The sequence below is a fragment of the Lynx canadensis genome, chromosome B2, assembly GCF_007474595.2.
Source record: "Lynx canadensis isolate LIC74 chromosome B2, mLynCan4.pri.v2, whole genome shotgun sequence".
Classification (NCBI taxonomy): Eukaryota; Metazoa; Chordata; class Mammalia; order Carnivora; family Felidae; genus Lynx; species Lynx canadensis.
In genome coordinates this window covers 80,982,012-81,000,106 of record NC_044307.1, presented here as the reverse complement: position 1 = coordinate 81,000,106, position 18,095 = coordinate 80,982,012, and the positions used below count along the sequence as shown (strand labels likewise).

General features: G+C 38.5%; 1 protein-coding gene across 1 annotated transcript in view; it reads left to right on the top strand.

Annotated features, from left to right (window-relative positions):
- The window catches only part of MDN1 (midasin AAA ATPase 1), a 175,975-nt gene that overhangs the window by 54,587 nt on the left and 103,293 nt on the right, over positions 1-18,095 (top strand). The window contains 24 exon segments of the mRNA XM_030315968.1: positions 239-305; positions 307-340; positions 2,768-2,912; positions 3,387-3,483; positions 4,942-5,055; positions 7,365-7,512; positions 8,306-8,416; positions 11,563-11,575; positions 11,578-11,616; positions 11,619-11,712; positions 12,221-12,399; positions 12,999-13,207; positions 13,372-13,518; positions 14,501-14,642; positions 16,056-16,078; positions 16,080-16,131; positions 16,134-16,154; positions 16,157-16,189; positions 16,271-16,383; positions 16,385-16,407; positions 17,007-17,083; positions 17,086-17,142; positions 17,404-17,468; positions 17,471-17,538. Coding sequence (XP_030171828.1) covers positions 239-305; positions 307-340; positions 2,768-2,912; positions 3,387-3,483; positions 4,942-5,055; positions 7,365-7,512; positions 8,306-8,416; positions 11,563-11,575; positions 11,578-11,616; positions 11,619-11,712; positions 12,221-12,399; positions 12,999-13,207; positions 13,372-13,518; positions 14,501-14,642; positions 16,056-16,078; positions 16,080-16,131; positions 16,134-16,154; positions 16,157-16,189; positions 16,271-16,383; positions 16,385-16,407; positions 17,007-17,083; positions 17,086-17,142; positions 17,404-17,468; positions 17,471-17,538 — 2,071 coding nt within the window.

Below are 18,095 nucleotides of genomic sequence, written 5' to 3'. Positions count from 1 at the left end.
AGTAAGAGTACCTACTTGAAAGGATTGTTGTGAAGGGTAAAAAAATTAACTAATATACACATGCATATATAAATGAGCTGATTAGTATAGTTGCTGGTACATAGCATTATATAAGTGTTAGGACTTATTTTTTAGTATGTCTAAGATGTTTGATTTTTGTATGAGTTTTGTGTGTGTGTAAGTTAAATGTATTACAACTCAAAATGTGTGTTAAATTCTTGTCTTTATTCTTTTCTAGGGTTACTCCTAAAAGAGAAATGGGAAGCATTGGGTCTAGACTCAGCCATGCTCAGCAAACAGATGAAATGACGAAAATGCCCTCTTGTTTGCATTCGTAGAGGTATTTTGCTTTGGCTGGCTATCTGGGTTAAGGGAATGTTGATTTGATGCAAAATGCAAGTTAGGCAGGCTACTATTACTGTTGATGTTTTTAGTGCTTGCTGTTTAAAATTTAATAAATACTAATATTTTGTGGGGAGGGTTTCTGAAAAATGTCCTTTATGGAAATTGTAAGGTCTTGATAATCACCATTATTTTTTTTTTAATTTTTTTTTATTTTTACATTTATTTATTTATTTTTGAGAGAGAGAGACAGAGCACAAGTGGGGGATGGGCAGAGAGAGGAGACACAGAATCCAAATTAGTCTCCAGGCTCTGAGCTGTCAGCACAGAGCCTGACGCAGGGCTCGAACTCACAAATTGCAAGATCATGATCTCAGCTGAAGTCAGACGCTCAACCGACTGAGCCACCCAGGCGCCCCAGCACCATTATTTTTAAAGTTGCAGTTGAGGATGACTAGTGAACTCTGTTTCATGGCGGGGGCCGTGGCCGGGAGATTTGAGTGTGTTCTCTTTAGGCCTTACTTTCTATTCTAGTAAATGGATAGCTCTATTGTTTTCTGTCCTGTGACCTGTGGGAAAGATCATCTTAATTAAATTTTCATGATGGAAGCTTATTAAATTCTTTTGTGGCATAATTGACTATGCCCTGAGAAAGGTAGGAATCTTATTTGAGATGGTGTTTTGGTGAGAGAGCAAGATCATTCAGTCATATGTGCATCAGTATGGGAAATTTGGTCGTCATTGCTTAATCTTAGTAGGATTTATTCTAAAATCACCCATTAGGATGTCAAGTGCTTTCAAAATAGGGTTTATACCTGGGGATGCAAGCTGGTACAGCCACTCTGGAAAACAGTATGGAGGTTCCTCAAAAAATGAAAAATATAGCTACCCTATGACCCAGCAATTGCACTACTAGGCATTTATCCAAGGGATACAGGTGTGCTGTTTCGAAGGGACACATGCACCCCCGTGTTTATAGCAGCACTATCAACAATAGCCGAAGTATGGAAAGAGCCCAAATGTCCATCAGTGGATGAATGGATAAAGAAGGTGTGGTGTGTGTGTGTACACACACACACACACACACACACACACACAATGGAGTATTACTCGGCCATCAAAAAGAATGAAATCTTGGCCATTTGCAACTATGTGGATAGAACTGGAGGGTATTATGCTAAGTGAAATTAGAGAAAGACAAAAATCATATGACTTCACTCATATGAAGACTTTAAGAGACAAAACAGATGAACAAAAGGGAAGGGAAACAAAAATAATATAAAAACAGGGAGGGGGACAAAACAGAAGAGACTCATAAATATGGAGAACAAACTGAGGGTTACTGGAGGGGTTGTGGGAGGCGAGATGGGCTAAATGGGTAAGGGGCACTAAGGAATCTACTCCTGAAATCATTGTTGCACTAGATGCTAACTAATTTGGATATAAGATTTAAAAGATAAAAAATAAAATAAAATAAATAAATTAAAAAAAGGGGTTTATACCTATTTTATGATTTGGCATTACAATAGAGTTCACTACATTTGTTCTATTTTATTTTTTTCAATTAAATTTATTGAAGATTCTGTTAGGATCATCATGAAAGCAAAAGTACAAAGCCATTTAATAATAACATAATCCAATTTTTGATGTTCTGTCACCTGAGTAGATTTTAATATTTATCTTTCAGTGTTCTTGGAAGTAGAACTTGAAAAGATAACTCAGTAAAGATGAGATTTATTTTGATATTCTTCAACAAATGTGAAAGGCTATGTATTACAACCACTGTACCTTCTTGATTTAGTCATTTATTTCATCTTTGCATACTTGTCAGTATACTGACCCTGTATTTATTTTGGGTGCTTTTAATAACCATTTGGGCACCTATAAACATCTGAATACATTATAAGTTACCGGTTACCTCACCATGTATCTCCTGAGATGATTTACTTTGTTGCATCTCTGTTAGGCTCAAAGATATTCCCTTGACCCTTTTGGACATTTAAAAAAGGTTGTTTTGGCCTTAGCTCTGACAACAAGCTGGCAGCCATTGGGCCTTTAGGGTGAAAGCTCATCAAGTACAAGAGGTTTGCCCTTGCCTCTTATTTCTTTTTTTAAAATTTTTTTTTTCAACGTTTATTATTTATTTTTGGGACAGAGAGAGAGCAGGCAACAGGGGAGGGGCAGAGAGAGAGGAGACACAGAATCGGAAACAGACTCCAGGCTCCGAGCCATCAGCCCAGAGCCTGACACGGGGCTCGAACTCACGGACCGCGAGATCGTGACCTGGCTGAAGTCGGATGCTTAACCGACTGCGCCACCCAGGCGCCCCTTGCCTCTTATTTCTAACCCTGCTTGCATAACTGCTCTTGGTGAGTGTATCTTTATTTGAAATGGATTTTTAACATTTTACTTTATCTTTTTTTAGGGTACACTAGCTCAAGCCGTAAAGAAAGGAGAGTGGATCTTATTGGATGAGATTAATCTGGCTGCTCCAGAAACATTAGAATGTCTCAGTGGTTTACTCGAAGGCTCCTCTGGCTCACTGGTGTTGCTAGATCGAGGAGATACAGGTAGCACTTGATCCCTTTGGGGTTTGACTTGGCACCAGGCCTTGTGGCCTCTTTAGAGTAAGATTCTTTTGGTTAGGTATGTTACATAGGTCTCCCAGTGTTCATTCCCTAGTACTAATTTTCTGCCAAGTTAGGTAGCATGGGGAATGCAAAGAATAAGATAATTTGTCAAGTTACTTGGGAAGTAGGTAATAGATGTGCATACTCAGTGACAAAATATCTGCTGTTCAATATAATGAACAACGATACCTTAAAAGATGGTGGAATGGCAGCAGAAGATTAAGGGGTATATAGGCCTGGAAACTGTTCAGTGGGGTTTCAGAAAAAGCAAGGATGGTTTAAGCAGCCAGCAGTAACAGTCTGAGGCAGGGTGTCTTGGCCTTAAGTTTTGGGGCGTTAGATAGTCTTCCTCTGTGGACCTAAGGCTGATGACTTGATGTTACCAGTAGAGAATTTATAATTTTCTCTTAACAGAACCACTGGTTCGTCATCCCGACTTCCGTTTGTTTGCCTGTATGAACCCAGCAACAGATGTGGGCAAAAGGAATCTTCCACCAGGAATAAGAAACAGGTGAGGAGACATGGACTGGTTCCTGGGGATGGATGGATGGATGGAGGATGGATGGATGGATGGATGGATGGATTTATTTATTTATTTATTTATTTATTTATTTATTTATTTAGTTCTCTTTGTTTATTGATTGGTAACACTAACACAACCAAACCTCATAACAATGCTTGAGATTTCTTGATCTCTGATAAGCGGAATCCTTCCTTATGTGTCATATTCCTCTACTTTCTCCAGATGGTAGGAATACAGAGGACTCCAAAACACTGGAGAATTTTTCCTTTAGGTTGTTAGTATGACACTTAATGGATCATGGATACTGTTGAAAACAAAATTTTTTCCTCCTTCAAATATCTTTGTAGTTACCAGAGAAATTTCACATACTGATAAATGTTTAAGTGCATTTTAGGAATGGAATCCCTTTGGACGAGACCAGTGATTTGTAAAAAGCCTTGTAAGTTTCACTTTTCATCATTAAGCACTGACTGACACCAATAAGGTACTTAGCTGTTGGTATCTTATATATGTAGCATTTGGGAAAAGGTGAGTGATCTAATTTTGTCGGTGATCTTTTGTTGAATTTCGAGTTTTAAAATGGTGTTAAAATTTTATTAGATTCCTCCCTCCATTATATGAGTAATAAAACCTTCTTAGGAAAATGTTATAAATTTCATTATGTATTTTCCTTTGCTGCTACAATTTTATCATTTTTTCCCCATGATTTTATTTTTGATGGTGATGTTGATACTGTTCTGTTGTTGTTGCAGCGTGTATGTTTTATTACATGTAGTTAGAATCAAAAACACCTCTGAAAATGAGGACAAATGTCTTACTTTTGTAACTCTTTCTTGTAAGGACTGTACATGAAAAACTTCATTACATGCAAATAAATTTTTGGCAACGGTTATCTTTCATTTCATTATGGTCCATATGTATCTACATGAAAGGCTTTTATTTATTAGTTTTTAAAAAATTTTTTTCAATATATGAAATTTATTGTCAAATTGGTTTCCATACAACACCCAGTGCTATCCCAAAAGGTGCCCTCCTCAATACCCATCACCCACCCTCCCCTCCCTCCCACCCCCCATCAACCCTCAGTTTGTTCTCAGTTTTTAAGAGTCTCTTATGCTTTGGCTCTCTCCCACTAACCTCTTTTTTTTTTTTCCTTCCCCTCTCCCATGGGTTTCTGTTAAGTTTCTCAGGATCCACATAAGAGTGAAAACATATGGTATCTGTCTTTCTCTGTATGGCTTATTTCACTTAGCATCACACTCTCCAGTTCCATCCACGTTGCTACAAAGGGCCGTATTCGTTCTTTCTCATACATGAAAGGCTTTTATAGTTTATACTGTAAAAAGTTCAAATGAGTTTACATAACTTCTTGTGTTTTCTATTTTTTATTATCAAAATAGTTGTATTCCTCAAAATTTTAATTCTGTAATAATAATTGTCTTCCAGGTTCACAGAACTTTATGTAGAAGAATTGGAAAGTAAAGAAGATTTACAGATTCTTATTGTGGATTATCTGAAAGGACTGAGTGTGAATAAGATCACAGTGCAAGGAATTATCAAGTAGGTTCACTTTGGTTTCTCTGATAAACTTTTCCCTGAACAAACAATGTATGCCTCATGCATCTATTTTATTATTTCTTTTTTGCTAGAGAAGGATTATGATTAAGGTTTCTGTTTTAAAGTAGGGACCTTATGATCTTCTTTGGATTTTACTAATGAAGCTACATTGAAAGCTTAAGAATCACCATGTATGAGAATATTTAAGTAATTGGATAATGCTCTCCTAATTACTTTTGTATTCATAGCTAAGAGTTTGCATCCGTGGAAGATGTAACTGGCTTCTCTTTTGATCTGTCTTGATGAAATCTTAATTTTGCAGTTTGCATACTACTTATGTGGGATATAGGGGGGAAAAGGTTGGTAAAATAAGGGATTCAGGTTTAGAATTAATTGAGGCTTAACTGGAAAACATACAGACTAGCCATGTGGCTTGGTGCTTTCTTGAGTCTTTTTTGTTTTTCTGTTTTTGTTTTTTATGCCTTGTGGATAGGGCATAATCTTTTATATCAGATAACTGGATTCTCATACAGGCTGTGTCAGAAACGAATTCTTTCGTCCTGGGCATGTCACTTAGTTCATTTTGTCTGTTGTCTAGATAGAAATACACACTATGTAAGTTGTTTTGTTTTGTTTTGTTTTTAATTTATAGGGAGGGAGGGAGAGCGAGTAGGGGGGGGAGCAGAGGGAGAGAATCTTTTATTTATTTATTTATTTAAAAAAAATTTTTTTTTCAACATTTATTTATTTTTGGGACAGAGAGAGACAGAGCATGAAGGGGGGAGGGGCAGAGAGAGAGGGAGACACAGAATCGGAAACAGGCTCCAGGCTCTGAGCCATCAGCCCAGAGCCCGATGCGGGGCTCGAACTCATGGACTGCGAGATCGTGACCTGGCTGAAGTCGGACGCTTAACCGACTGCCACCCAGGCGCCCCGGGAGAGAGAATCTTAAGCGGGCTCCATCCTCAGTGCACAGCCCAATGAGGGACTTGATCCCACGATGTTGGGGTCATGACCCGAGCTGAAATCAACTTGGATGCTCAAACAACTGAGCTGCCCAGGTGCCCCCTGTGTAAAGTTTTGAAATAGGATCATATTAATGTTTTACTTTGCATTTTGTGGTTTGTTCCTTATTTTTTATACAAATAATTACTGAGTTGCCCAGGTACTAGGGATACAGCTATAAATAAGAGACAGAATCCTGGTTCTCCTCATAGACCTTTTAATTCAAGAGGTGAATGTAACCAATAAATAAGGAGATACATACTGTAATTTTAGGTTGTGTTAAGTGAATAAAAATAACACCACAAAATGGGGATTACAACATACAGGCTTAGAGCCCTATTTTAGATAGGTTAGTTAAGGATTACAACATACAGGCTTAGAGCCCTATTTTAAATAGGTTAGTTAAGGAGGCATTTATGAAAATGCTTTGAAATGGTTTACCAATACCACATTCTAAAATTGGAACACTTTTTGTTAGCCGAGATTTTGGACAGAAGTATAAATATGTGTGGTTAAAATTCAAAAGTGGAGATAAAACAGGCTAGATAAAGCAGAGGCTCTTGTAAAATGCTGATAGTACGAGTAGTAAGTAGCCACTTTCTGCACAAAGAAGAATATATAGCTAAATTGCAAAGAGGCAAGCCAGATCCCATTTGGGCAAGCACTTGGATTTCATCTGTGACACACATTTGGTTACTCTTGATCTTGTGTAGCTGATCATCAGTTTCATGAAATTTTAAATTTCTTGCATTTCATGTTTCAGTCTGAAACTTCTTCCATCTTGTTATCTTCTGGACCCCTAAAGCCAATGGCAATGATAACAGTAACCGTCACCTTATATTCATGCTTTTTAAATTTTGTCATTATTGATTATGGCCACATCTATGACCTTTCAGAACACCATGAGTTTTCTCTGTGCTTATCCATCACTATTGTCGCTTACATAGGAACTTTATTTCCCCATTGTATTAGAGCTAACTCTGAAACGTTATGTTTGGACTCTATATATTCTTGGTAAAGGCCTCTCCTGTCTCTCTTTTTGTTAAGAATCCAATGTTTCTCACCTCTCCTCTTTTCATCCTAAAGGAAATTGATAGATCCTTTTTTTGAAAGAGTCTGAGCGTGTGAAAAATAGATTTAAAAGAGTATGTGAGAGGTTTTGGTGAATGCTCTAGCAAGTTGTATGCAAGCTTAACCATCTAAGTCAGGGAAAATGGCTTTGGGCCTTATGTAGAAAAATTGGAATAACAGCAAAATAGTGAATGCTAATCAATTAATAAGTCACCTGAACTCTGTCCTTTTTGTAGCTTGTACACAGCTCTACGGAAAGACTCTGGGACAAAATTAGTGGATGGAACTGGCCATAGACCTCACTACAGCCTTCGGACTCTTTGCAGGGCCCTGCGATTTGCAGCCTCCAATCCGTGTAGCAACATTCAGCGCTCACTCTATGAGGTCTTTCTAAAGTCTGTGTTTTTTGTATGGGAGCTTGGCGGATGGGCTCACCGTCAGAAGGGAGGGAGTGGTTATGTGTCTGCCGGGTTTGCCTGTGTTTTACATTTAGTCAGATAAGCCCAGAACTTTCATACCAGCGCTACCCTGACCTTCTTCTACCATCCTGTCACATTTAAAAGTTGTTCAGCATGGGGCGCCTGGGTGGCTCAGTCGGTTGAGTGTCCGACTTCAGCTCAGGTCATGATCTCACAGTCTGTGAGTTTGAGCGCTATGTCGGGCTCTGTGCTGACAGCTCAGAACCCCGGAGCCTGCTTCAGATTCTGTGTCTCCCTCCCTCTTTGCCCCTCCCCGCTCGTGCTCGCTTGCACGCGCTCTCTCTCTCTCTCTCTCTCTGTCAAAAATAAACATTAAAAAAAAATAAAAGTTGTTCAGCAGAGGGGTGGGGGGATTGCATGCCTGAGTGGCTCAGTCAGTTAAGCATTTAACTCGATTTTGGCTCTGCACTAGGTGTGAGGCCTGCTTAGTATTCTCTCTCCCTTTTCCTCTGCCCCTTCCATTCTCATTCCTCTCTCTCTCTCTCTCTTTCTCTCTTTCTCTTTCCCCCCTCTCTCCCTCTCCCTTTCCCCTTCTCTCCCTCTCTCCCCTCCTTCCCTCCCTCCCCAAGGGAAAAAAAATAGTTCTGGGAACCAGTACCATCTAAGAAGGTTGAATTTTGTTCCCGAAATATGTTGGCCTGTTACTGCAGAAGGGTAATTAGTTTTATGCATATTTGTTTATTCTTTTTTTTCCCTAGGGCTTTTGTTTGGGTTTCTTAACACAGCTTGATAGGGCATCACATCCAGTAGTTCAGAAGCTCATTTGTCAACACCTTATCTCTGGCAGTGTAAAAAGTCTGCTGAAGCAGGTATGTTTTTTGATGTTTTTGACTTGTTTAATGTAAATGAATGGCTGAATTATCAACTTTTCAGCTTTTTTTTTTTGCAGAAGTAATCTGTTGCAAAAGATTTAAATATTAGAGGGTGTCTTAGATGGTGCAAATTCCCAATAATCCTACTCCTACTCTTTAGAGATTTAAGCCTTATAGTCATTTCCACCTAAATTATGTATGTTTTTATTTTCTTATATATTCACATTCTGACTACGTGTATAGATTTATCAAGGCAAATTCTTTCTTGTTTTTATTTTAATTCCTATTTAACCTACAGTGTTCTATTAGTTTCAGGTGTACAATATAGTGATTCAAAAATTCTGTACATTATTCCGTGTTCATCACAGTGAGTTTCTTTTAATCCCTTCATCTGTTTTACCCATCCACACTCCCGCCTCCCCTCTGGTAATCATCAGTTTGTTCTCTATAGTTAAGAGTCTGTTTTTTGGTTTGTCTTTTTGTTGTTTTTTGTTTCTTCAGACTCATATATGAGTGAAATCATATGGCATTTGTCTTTCTGACTTATTCCACTTAGAGTCAAATTCTAATACACATATCTAATATAAATGATTTTAAAAGGATCATCTTGGGGCACCTGGGTGGCTCAGTTGGTTAAGCGCCCAGCTGTTGATATCAGCTCAGGTTGTGATCTCAGTGATGAGATTGAGCCCCGCATAGAGCACCACACTGAGCATGGAGCCTACTTAGGGTTCTTTCTCTGTCCTCTATCTGCTCCTCCCCACTTATTCTTTCTCTGTTTCAAAATAAATAAATGAAACTTAAAAAAAAATTAAAAAGGACCGTCTCATAAGACTGTTCTGTAGCTTCTTTTCTTAGCCTAACTGTATACTGGATACAGTTTTGTTTCTGTACCTGAGATCACTGTGACATGGTTTCTAAAGGTTACATAGTATTTTGTTGCTTGTACCATAATTTGTGTACACACTTCACATCTGATTGATGGTTGGGCTCCCCCCCCATTAAACACAGTAACTGGGTTGCCTGTGTCACTCAGTTGGTTGAGTGCCCAACTCTTGATTTCGGCTCAGGTTATGATCTCAGGGTCATAGGATCGAGCCCTGTGCTGAGCATGGAGCCTGTTTGGGTTTCTCCCTCCCCCACCCCCCTCCCTTTCACTAGCCCCTCCCCCATTTGTGCACATTCTCTCTCTCATGCTCTCTCTAAAATAAAATAAAATTTCTAAATTAAAATGCAACTATTTCAGTTTGACAAAGGAAATTATAGGATAACATAGGACTGAAAGATGCAGAGTAAGTTTACCAAATAAATGCTTTTTTATGTTGATTCATTCCTTTGTAGGAAGAAAGAGCCTTAGGGACTTTGGACTACTTTAGATTCAATATATTTTCCTCTTTAAAAATTTGGGGCGCCTGGGTGGCTCAGTCGGTTAAGCGTCCGACTTCGGCTCAGGTCATGATCTCACTGTCTGAGTTCAAGCCCCGCGTCAGGCTCTGTGCTGACAGCTCAGAGCCTGGAGCCTGTTTCAGATTCTGTGTCTCCCTCTCTCTGCCCCTCCCCTGTTCATGCTCTGTCTCTCTGTCTCAAAAATAAATAAACGTTAAAAAAAAATTTTTTTTTTAAAATTATACAAATGGGGCGCCTGCATGGCTCAGTTAGTTAAGCATCCAACTCTTGATTGCGGCTCAGGTCATGATCTCATGGTTTGGTTCATGAGATCAAGCCCCATGTTGGGGCTTGGAAGTTTTCTTTTCTCTCTGTCTCTTCCCCCATTCACATGCACATACATTCTTTTTTTTTTTTTTTTTTTTTTTAACGTTTATTTATTTTTGAGACAGAGAGAGACAGAGCATGAACGGGGGAGGGTCAGAGAGAGGGAGACACAGAATCTGAAACAGGCTCCAGGCTCTGAGCTGTCAGCACAGAGCGCGACGTGGGGCTCGAACTCATGGACCGTGAGATCATGACCCGAGCCGAAGTCGGCTGCCCAACCAACTGAGCCAGCCAGGCGCCCCACATGCACATACATTCTGTCTCTCAACATAAATAAACTGTAAAAATTATACACGTAACACATGAATATTTACTTTTGGTAAAACATGAAAACATTGAAAAAAAGACTCAAGCTTGCTTTGATTATTATCTCAATACCATTTTTTTTGTGTGTGTTCCTCATGGTTACATGTGATTGGAGGCTTAAATATTCTTTTTCCCCACTGCTCCTGAGCTCAGTAGAGGAGCCCTTAAAAGCAGTAACTGCAATGGTGCTTCAAGTTAGGGAACTAAATGTTTGAGGAGAGCACTTCTTTGTAGTTATAGATCTCACCATTTTTGATCTATGAAAATGAGAGTTTTGTAGAAATCAACTTCATATATTCAAAAGATTATGCTGTCACCCACAATATTATTCTTTTTAAAAAAAAATTTTTTTTAATGTTTTTAATTTATTTTTTGTGACTGAGAGAGACAGAGCATGAGCAGGGGAGGGGCAGAGAGAGAGGGAGACACAGAATCCGAAGCAGGCTCCAGGCTCTGAGCTGTCAGCACAGAGCCAGATGTGGGGCTCGAACCCACGGACCGAGAGATCATGACCTGAGCTGAAGTCGGACGCTTAATTGACTGAGCCACCCAGGTGCCCCCACAATATTATTCTGAATAGATTAATTTCTCTAGATGGTGGCTTTTATTATTTGTTTGTTTGTTTAATGTCTTCCAGGAAGTCCAGGATAAAATAATGCAAAGGCCATTTCCCTCAATTCAATGTTGGTCCTGTTTTTAGGAACATGGTTTATATGAAGTACATGTTTTTGATCAAAGTACTTCATCAGAGTGGGAAATTTAATAGGTGAAAGAAAAGAACTGAATCATAAATTATTTGAGAATTTACTTGATTCAGTTTCTTCCTCATACACACCTACCACCCACCTGGATTTTAACACGAGTATGTGTCACTTGTCATTGTTTTGATCTCATTCCTCAGAATAATTTATTTTCACATTTCACCTATGGCTTTAATGCTGAAAGCATTCAGAACAGGGCAGCATTCTTGGTGATAATTTCTTTTCCTACCTTACACTCCTTTCTGAAAGAAGCCATAGTGGTCATTGGACTATGGGGTTATTTCTCTAACTTGTGTCTTTCAGCCTATTCCAGAACCAAAGGAGGTCGTCTTATCCAAGTCGAAGGATACTGGATTTCGGTGGAGACAGGGAACCTACAATAGATGAGACCTACATTCTTACGTCTTCTGTTAAGCTAAACCTGAGAGACATAGTCCGAGTGGTTTCTGCAGGGTATGTGGACCTTTTCTCTTGCTGCTCTGAAGCTTTACCAGAATGGGCATTAATGACATTCTAGTCTTACTTCCATAATTTTTCAAGTGCTGTATTTGTTGTTCGCTGGCTACGTGTCGCTTTTCTCCTGGCACAAAGCATTGTTCTAGTTATATCTTTGGTGGGAGCAACACCCACCAATTATTTTGGCCATCTTTAAAGTTGCTTTCCAGTATTGGGCTGATGAATACTTGTCTCCCGTTATTTAAGTGAGTAATAGCTATTTCCATTTACTGTTTCTCATAAGTACTGCAAGAAAGGTTGAGATTGTTTTCCTCTGTATTTTTTAAGGAACCATTTTTATATAGAAATTTCTCAGAACTTAAGAAACATTCCATTAGTGATGCATAGGTATATAAACATATTCTTTTATGCTGATAGATTCTGTATTCTTTTTTAAAACTACTTGAATTAATTCTGGTTTCTTTCTTTTTTTTCTTAAATTGGTTTATTGTTTCGTGTTTTGAAGAACCTATCCAGTGTTGATTCAGGGAGAGACATCAGTTGGTAAAACAAGCCTGATCCGGTGGCTGGCAGCAGCTACTGGTAACCATTGTGTGCGTATTAACAATCACGAACACACAGATATTCAGGAGTATATTGGTTGTTACACATCTGACTCTTCAGGGAAGCTTGTGTTTAAAGAAGGTAGGATTATTATTTCATTCCATGTGTGTGGATATTCATTCTTTGAAACCCATTTCCCCAGGTAATCTTTATCCTTTCCAATTGAGGTACATGACCTTTGCCATAACAGCTGGTTTTTCTTTTTCTCTGATTTCCCTGGTTAAAGAATGATGGTGAGGGGTCCAGCTTCCTTTGAGCCCCACTGATCTCATCAGTTGTACACAGGACTACTGCCAAGTTTTGTAGAGTGCAGTTGAACTGCTACTTCATTTCCTAGAGACTCAGAACGGGGTGAATGTTGAACAGAGGGGAAGCTGAGAATAGATATGGGAATGTGGTAATTTAAATGAAATTGGACTGCGGGGGGGGGGGTGGAATAAGTTGAAAATGTGATATTTGTCAGCCTTAGCTCCCCTTCTGTGTGAAATAAAAAGGATTACTTTGATTAAAAATTGTGCTTCCTTGATAACTCAGTGTCACAAGTTATCTTGAGGCGTGACTAACTGTAGGGAGTAATTTGTTTTGAAATTTAATGTTCTAGTATTGGTTGATTTGTATATTACATTTTTTTAAAACCTTGGACTAACTTATGTACTAATTCTCAGTGTTTGTTTTTTAAGGTATTCTTATTGATGCTATGAGAAAGGGCTATTGGATTATTTTAGATGAATTAAATTTGGCCCCTACCGATGTGTTAGAGGCACTGAACAGATTACTGGATGATAACCGTGAATTGCTCATCACAGAAACACAAGAAGTTGTTAAAGCTCACCCTCGGTTCATGCTTTTTGCTACCCAAAATCCCCCAGGACTTTATGGAGGCAGAAAGGTATGTAGCATTTACCCCTTACTCCATTTGTTACCCCATTGAGTAGTAAATCTTCCTTGATACGACTGAAATTTTTTTTTTGCTTCTTTTGAAGGGTTTTTCTTTTTCTGGTGAATAGCAGAGCCTCTGTTTTGGAAACTGTTTTTTTCTGATGTGTTTCCTAGGTGCTTTCTAGAGCCTTCAGGAATCGGTTTGTGGAGCTGCATTTTGATGAACTGCCTAGTTCTGAGCTGGAGACAATCTTGCATAAGCGCTGCAGTTTGCCACCCTCCTATTGTAGCAAGTTGGTTAAAGTCATGCTGGACCTTCAGGTATTTCACCTATCACTTAGTTTCAAATGGAATGTATTGATTATATTTGATGATCAAAATTTAAAATTTGATAGCATTCTCCCGTCTGTTAATTTTTTTTTCCTCACAGTACAGATAGTATCTTTAAAATGTGTTCCGTTAATATCCACTTTTTGGTTTTATAAATGAATAATTTAATATCGTGTTAAAAATTTTCTCATAATTGTATGTGATAACAGTTCCCTACTTGTTGATAATGTTGGAACATTTTGTTTAGGTTGGGATTTGGCATTGACAAACTACAGTTTTTGTTTTTTAAATGGAGCTAGTCCTTGAATGGACATAACTAAACATACCTTTTTCATGTCTCGGCCTTGTCAGCTATGCAGAGCTACACTTTTTTGTTTTTTGTATCCCATTTTAAGGTGTTAGAAGTGTTATCAGAATTAATACACATTTACCTTCTAGAAAGCTAATAATAATTAGCAGTTATACTCCTCTATGTTCCCAAATTATGGGTAATGTTTGCCACCATTTGTATTCATAACTTTTTCTGTATGATATAGGAGATGGAATTCCTTTTTTTTTTTTTTTTTTTTTTTGGTGTTGTGATTTGAAATTCCATTGTTAATATTCTTATGTATGAGTTTGAATATTTATCTTCAAAGGATTACTTTCCATTTACTTAAAAAAAATTTTTTTTAATGTTTGTTTTTGAGAGAGAGACACAGTATGAGCAGGGGAAGGGCAGAGAGAGAGGGAGACACAGAATCTGAAGCAGGCTCCAGGCTCTGAGCTGTCAGCACAGAGCCCGATGTGGGGCTCGAACCCACAAGACATGAGATCATGACCTGAGCCGAAGTTGGACGCTTAACCGACTGAGTCACCCAGCCGCCCTGGGATGAACCATTTTCATGGGAGCTTATGTTTGCTAAAAAATTTTATATAGGTTGTACAGTGTGCTTGCCATCACTCTTTTTCATTTGTTTTGATATTGTAATAGTCCTATCGCAGAAGTTCTTCAGTGTTTGCTGGAAAACAGGGCTTCATCACCCTTCGTGATCTGTTTCGATGGGCTGAAAGATACAGATTGGCTGAACAGACTGAGAAAGAGTATGACTGGCTACAGCATTTAGCCAATGATGGTATGTTTTCAATCGGATGTTCTCAAACCATTTAGTTATGTTAGATATTTAACTTCTATTAAAATAGTTTTTCCCAAATGTGATCTATATACATATTTTACTAGGTATTCCAGATTTAGTCTTTCTCCCTCAAGTGCAAAGTGCTTTTGAAAATGGTTCTTTTCTGTAGGCATCTGTGTTAATATGTTTGGATTTTTACAGTTTTCTCTTTGGTTTAGGTGCCTCCATGTAGGAGTCAGATAGGGCACAGTGCCCATAAGACTTTAGGCAAATGGCTGGTGGTGTCTCTGTTGACCATTTATCTACAACTCGGTAACCATGGATAGTGGTGCTTCTGTCTTATACAGAAAGCTGACAGGTTTGGTCAGGTAATATCGAGTTTGAGAGGAAGCAGTTATGTCATGAGACTCCTGATTGGTCATTTTGGTTTAATCCATGGGAAGAATTTATATGTTTCTCTATATCCTAGGAAAGAAAGCATTTCAGAATCTTCTGATTTGAAAGGTACTAATGAGTCATTAATAGAATCCTTAATAAGGAGAGTACAACTAACCCTTGAGAGTTTTGTTGTTGTTTTTTTTTTTTTTTTCTTTACTGGTAAAGAGTAGATAGATGGAGGAACATATTTTTTAGAAAACTTTAAAAGGAAAACTTTTTAGTCAAGGTATAGCGTACAGTAAAATGAATGCAGTGCTCTATTTTTTCATGTACAAGGAAGATCTATTTTTTTTACATATGTATGTGTCCACGTGAATCATCATCTAGACCAAGGTTTAGAATATTTTCAGTGCCTCAAAGATTCCTTCATGCTCTTGCAGTCTTAACCTCCCTTGGAGGTAACCGCTGCTTTGACATCTATCACCACTGCTTTGATTTGCCTGTGCTTGAGCTTCAACTCGTGTCATGCAGTATGTACTCCTTAGGCTTGGCTTTTCACTCAGTCTAATGTGAGGTTCAGTCACGCTGCTCTGTGTATCAGGACTTCATTTTTTTTTTTTTCTTATTATTGTAACCCGTTGTACAGGGATACCATAATATATTTATTCATTCTCTTGTTGATGGACGTTTGGGTTTTCCCCTTTTTAGCTGTTATGAATTAAACTGCCCTGAACTTTCCTCTATATATCTTTTGGTGCACACATGTTTATTTGTGTTTGGGTCTACCTGGAAGTCCTGTTGCTGGGACACCAAGGCATCCAAATTTGGTTATTTGCAGTAAGTGGTTTTCCCAATTGTCCGAATAGTTCTTAGATACCCTCAACCCTGCAAGCTTATAAGAGTTCTGTTCTGTATTCTGAACATCCTCGGTATTATAACTTGACACTTGATGATTCTTCTTTCTTTCTTTCTTTCTTTCTTTCTTTCTTTCTTTTCTTTCTTCTTCTTTGTTTCTTTGTTTCTTTCTTTTTTTAGGTTTTATGCTTCTCGCAGGCCGAGGTCAGGAAGCAGGAGGAAATTGATGTGATTCAAGAAGTTATTGAAAAACATTTCAGAAAAAATTGTGTCCTCAATCCCTTTCTCCAAAGAAAATGTCTTAAAATTACTGAGTGAGTAGGTTCAAAATATCTAGAGAAATGAATTGAGTTGTACTCTTACTAGAAGCTAAATATTTATTCTGCCTTTTATAGGTAAATTGTCCACTCGGGTATCCATGTTGGAATCTGAGTTCGCCACATTGTGTGGACTGCGGGGCATGCGGAGACGGCATGCTGGTAGGAGGGCGCTGGAATTTGGTGAACCACGTGCTACTGGTTGGGGACACTGGGTAAGTTCCCTCTGCTTCTGTGGACTGGAACCTCATTATGATGGATCAGTTCAGTTCCATGGGAGTACTTGAGTTATCTCTGAAGGGTTATCAGGAATAACAATCTTTGTTTTTTCTTGTCCTTTTCCCTCCTCTTTTTTTTTTTTAAAGGGCACGGAAGAGTCTATGGTTTACTTTTCCTTCAGACTTGTGATGGAAAAAAGGTTTCTTGCATTATCTCATTAGAGCAGTTTTTTTTTCTTTGTAATTCTTCTGAATCGTGACATTCATTCTATAGACATATACAGAACAGCAGATGAGATACTATCACTTGAAGTCTGTAAGGATTGGATTTCTCTCCCATCCATTGGTTGGTGTTATTAGAAGTAGGAAAGAATGAAATTCATGCAGTATTTGCTTTCTAGATAAGGAACGTTGTAGGGGTGCGGGTGTTTGGGGGAAGGGTACCCTTAGCCCAGGGTGCAGAGGTCCTGGGTTGGCCTGCAGTGTCTGCTCTAGTGAGGCCTTCACCAGGGCTCCCCTCTTTTGCTCACTGGGGTGTTTGTGGGTGTGTGTTTGGAATTTATGGTCCTTACAATACTGGTGTGTATTTCTAACAGGTGTGGGAAAACTACTGTCTGTCAGATGTTTGCAGGCTTGGCAAATCAGAAACTATACTCTGTTAACTGCCACTTACACATGAGACATCGGATTTCCTGGGAGGGCTGCGACCAGTGAGACGAAGCCAAAGGACAAGTTTGTCCAGTAATAAATGATGTGTTTATTCATTTGAAGAACTGCAGTTGGTTCTGTGCATGAATCAGCTGTGGAATTTGTTTAATGGTGAGATTTTTGATTTGAGTTTGATATGTATCTTTAGATTTTCACTTGTCTACAAGAGGCCTTCATGAGCATCCTGTTGTACAGGCTTTCTTCCTTATGTTTAGAACCGTTAATTTCTGCAGAATCTTGTGGAGCCATCTGCTCTTAATTTCACACCCCTCTTTTCCAAATTGTAGGAAGAAATTGATACATCAAGACTTTTTGAGTGGCATGATGGTCCTCTAGTTTCTGGCCATGAAGTGAGGATGGCTTTTTTCTCTTGGATGAAATCTCACTGGCTGACGACTCTGTTCTGGAAAGACTCAACAGGTATATGTGTAAGAGATTTACCCTGTGTTTGATGTTTGTGATGGTCTGGTTATTTATTTATTTTTTAAACTAATTTAAAATTAAAAAATTCCCATCTAGTTAACACAGTGTTATATTAGTTTCAGGTAGGTGTATAATGTAGTGATTCAGTAATCTATATGTTACACAGTGCTCATCGTGATACGTATACTCTTAATCTCCTTCAACTATTTCACCCATCCCCCCAACTACCTCTCCTCTGGTAACCATCAGTTTTTTTCTCTATAGTTAAGAGTCTGGTTTCCTTGGTTTGTCTCTTTTTTTCTATTTGTTTCTTTCTTGAACATTCCTACACTTAGGAGTGACATCATTATATTTGTTCTTTCTGACTTACTTAATTTAGCATCTGTACCCCTCTGGGTTCTATCCATATTGTTGCAAATGGCAGGATTACATTCCTTTTTATTGGCTGAAGAAATATCCCATTGTAATATGTATATATACCATGTTTCTCTAATCATTCATCTATCGGGGAGATATCACATTTGGCTACTTGCTTCTTTCAATTTGGCCTGTTG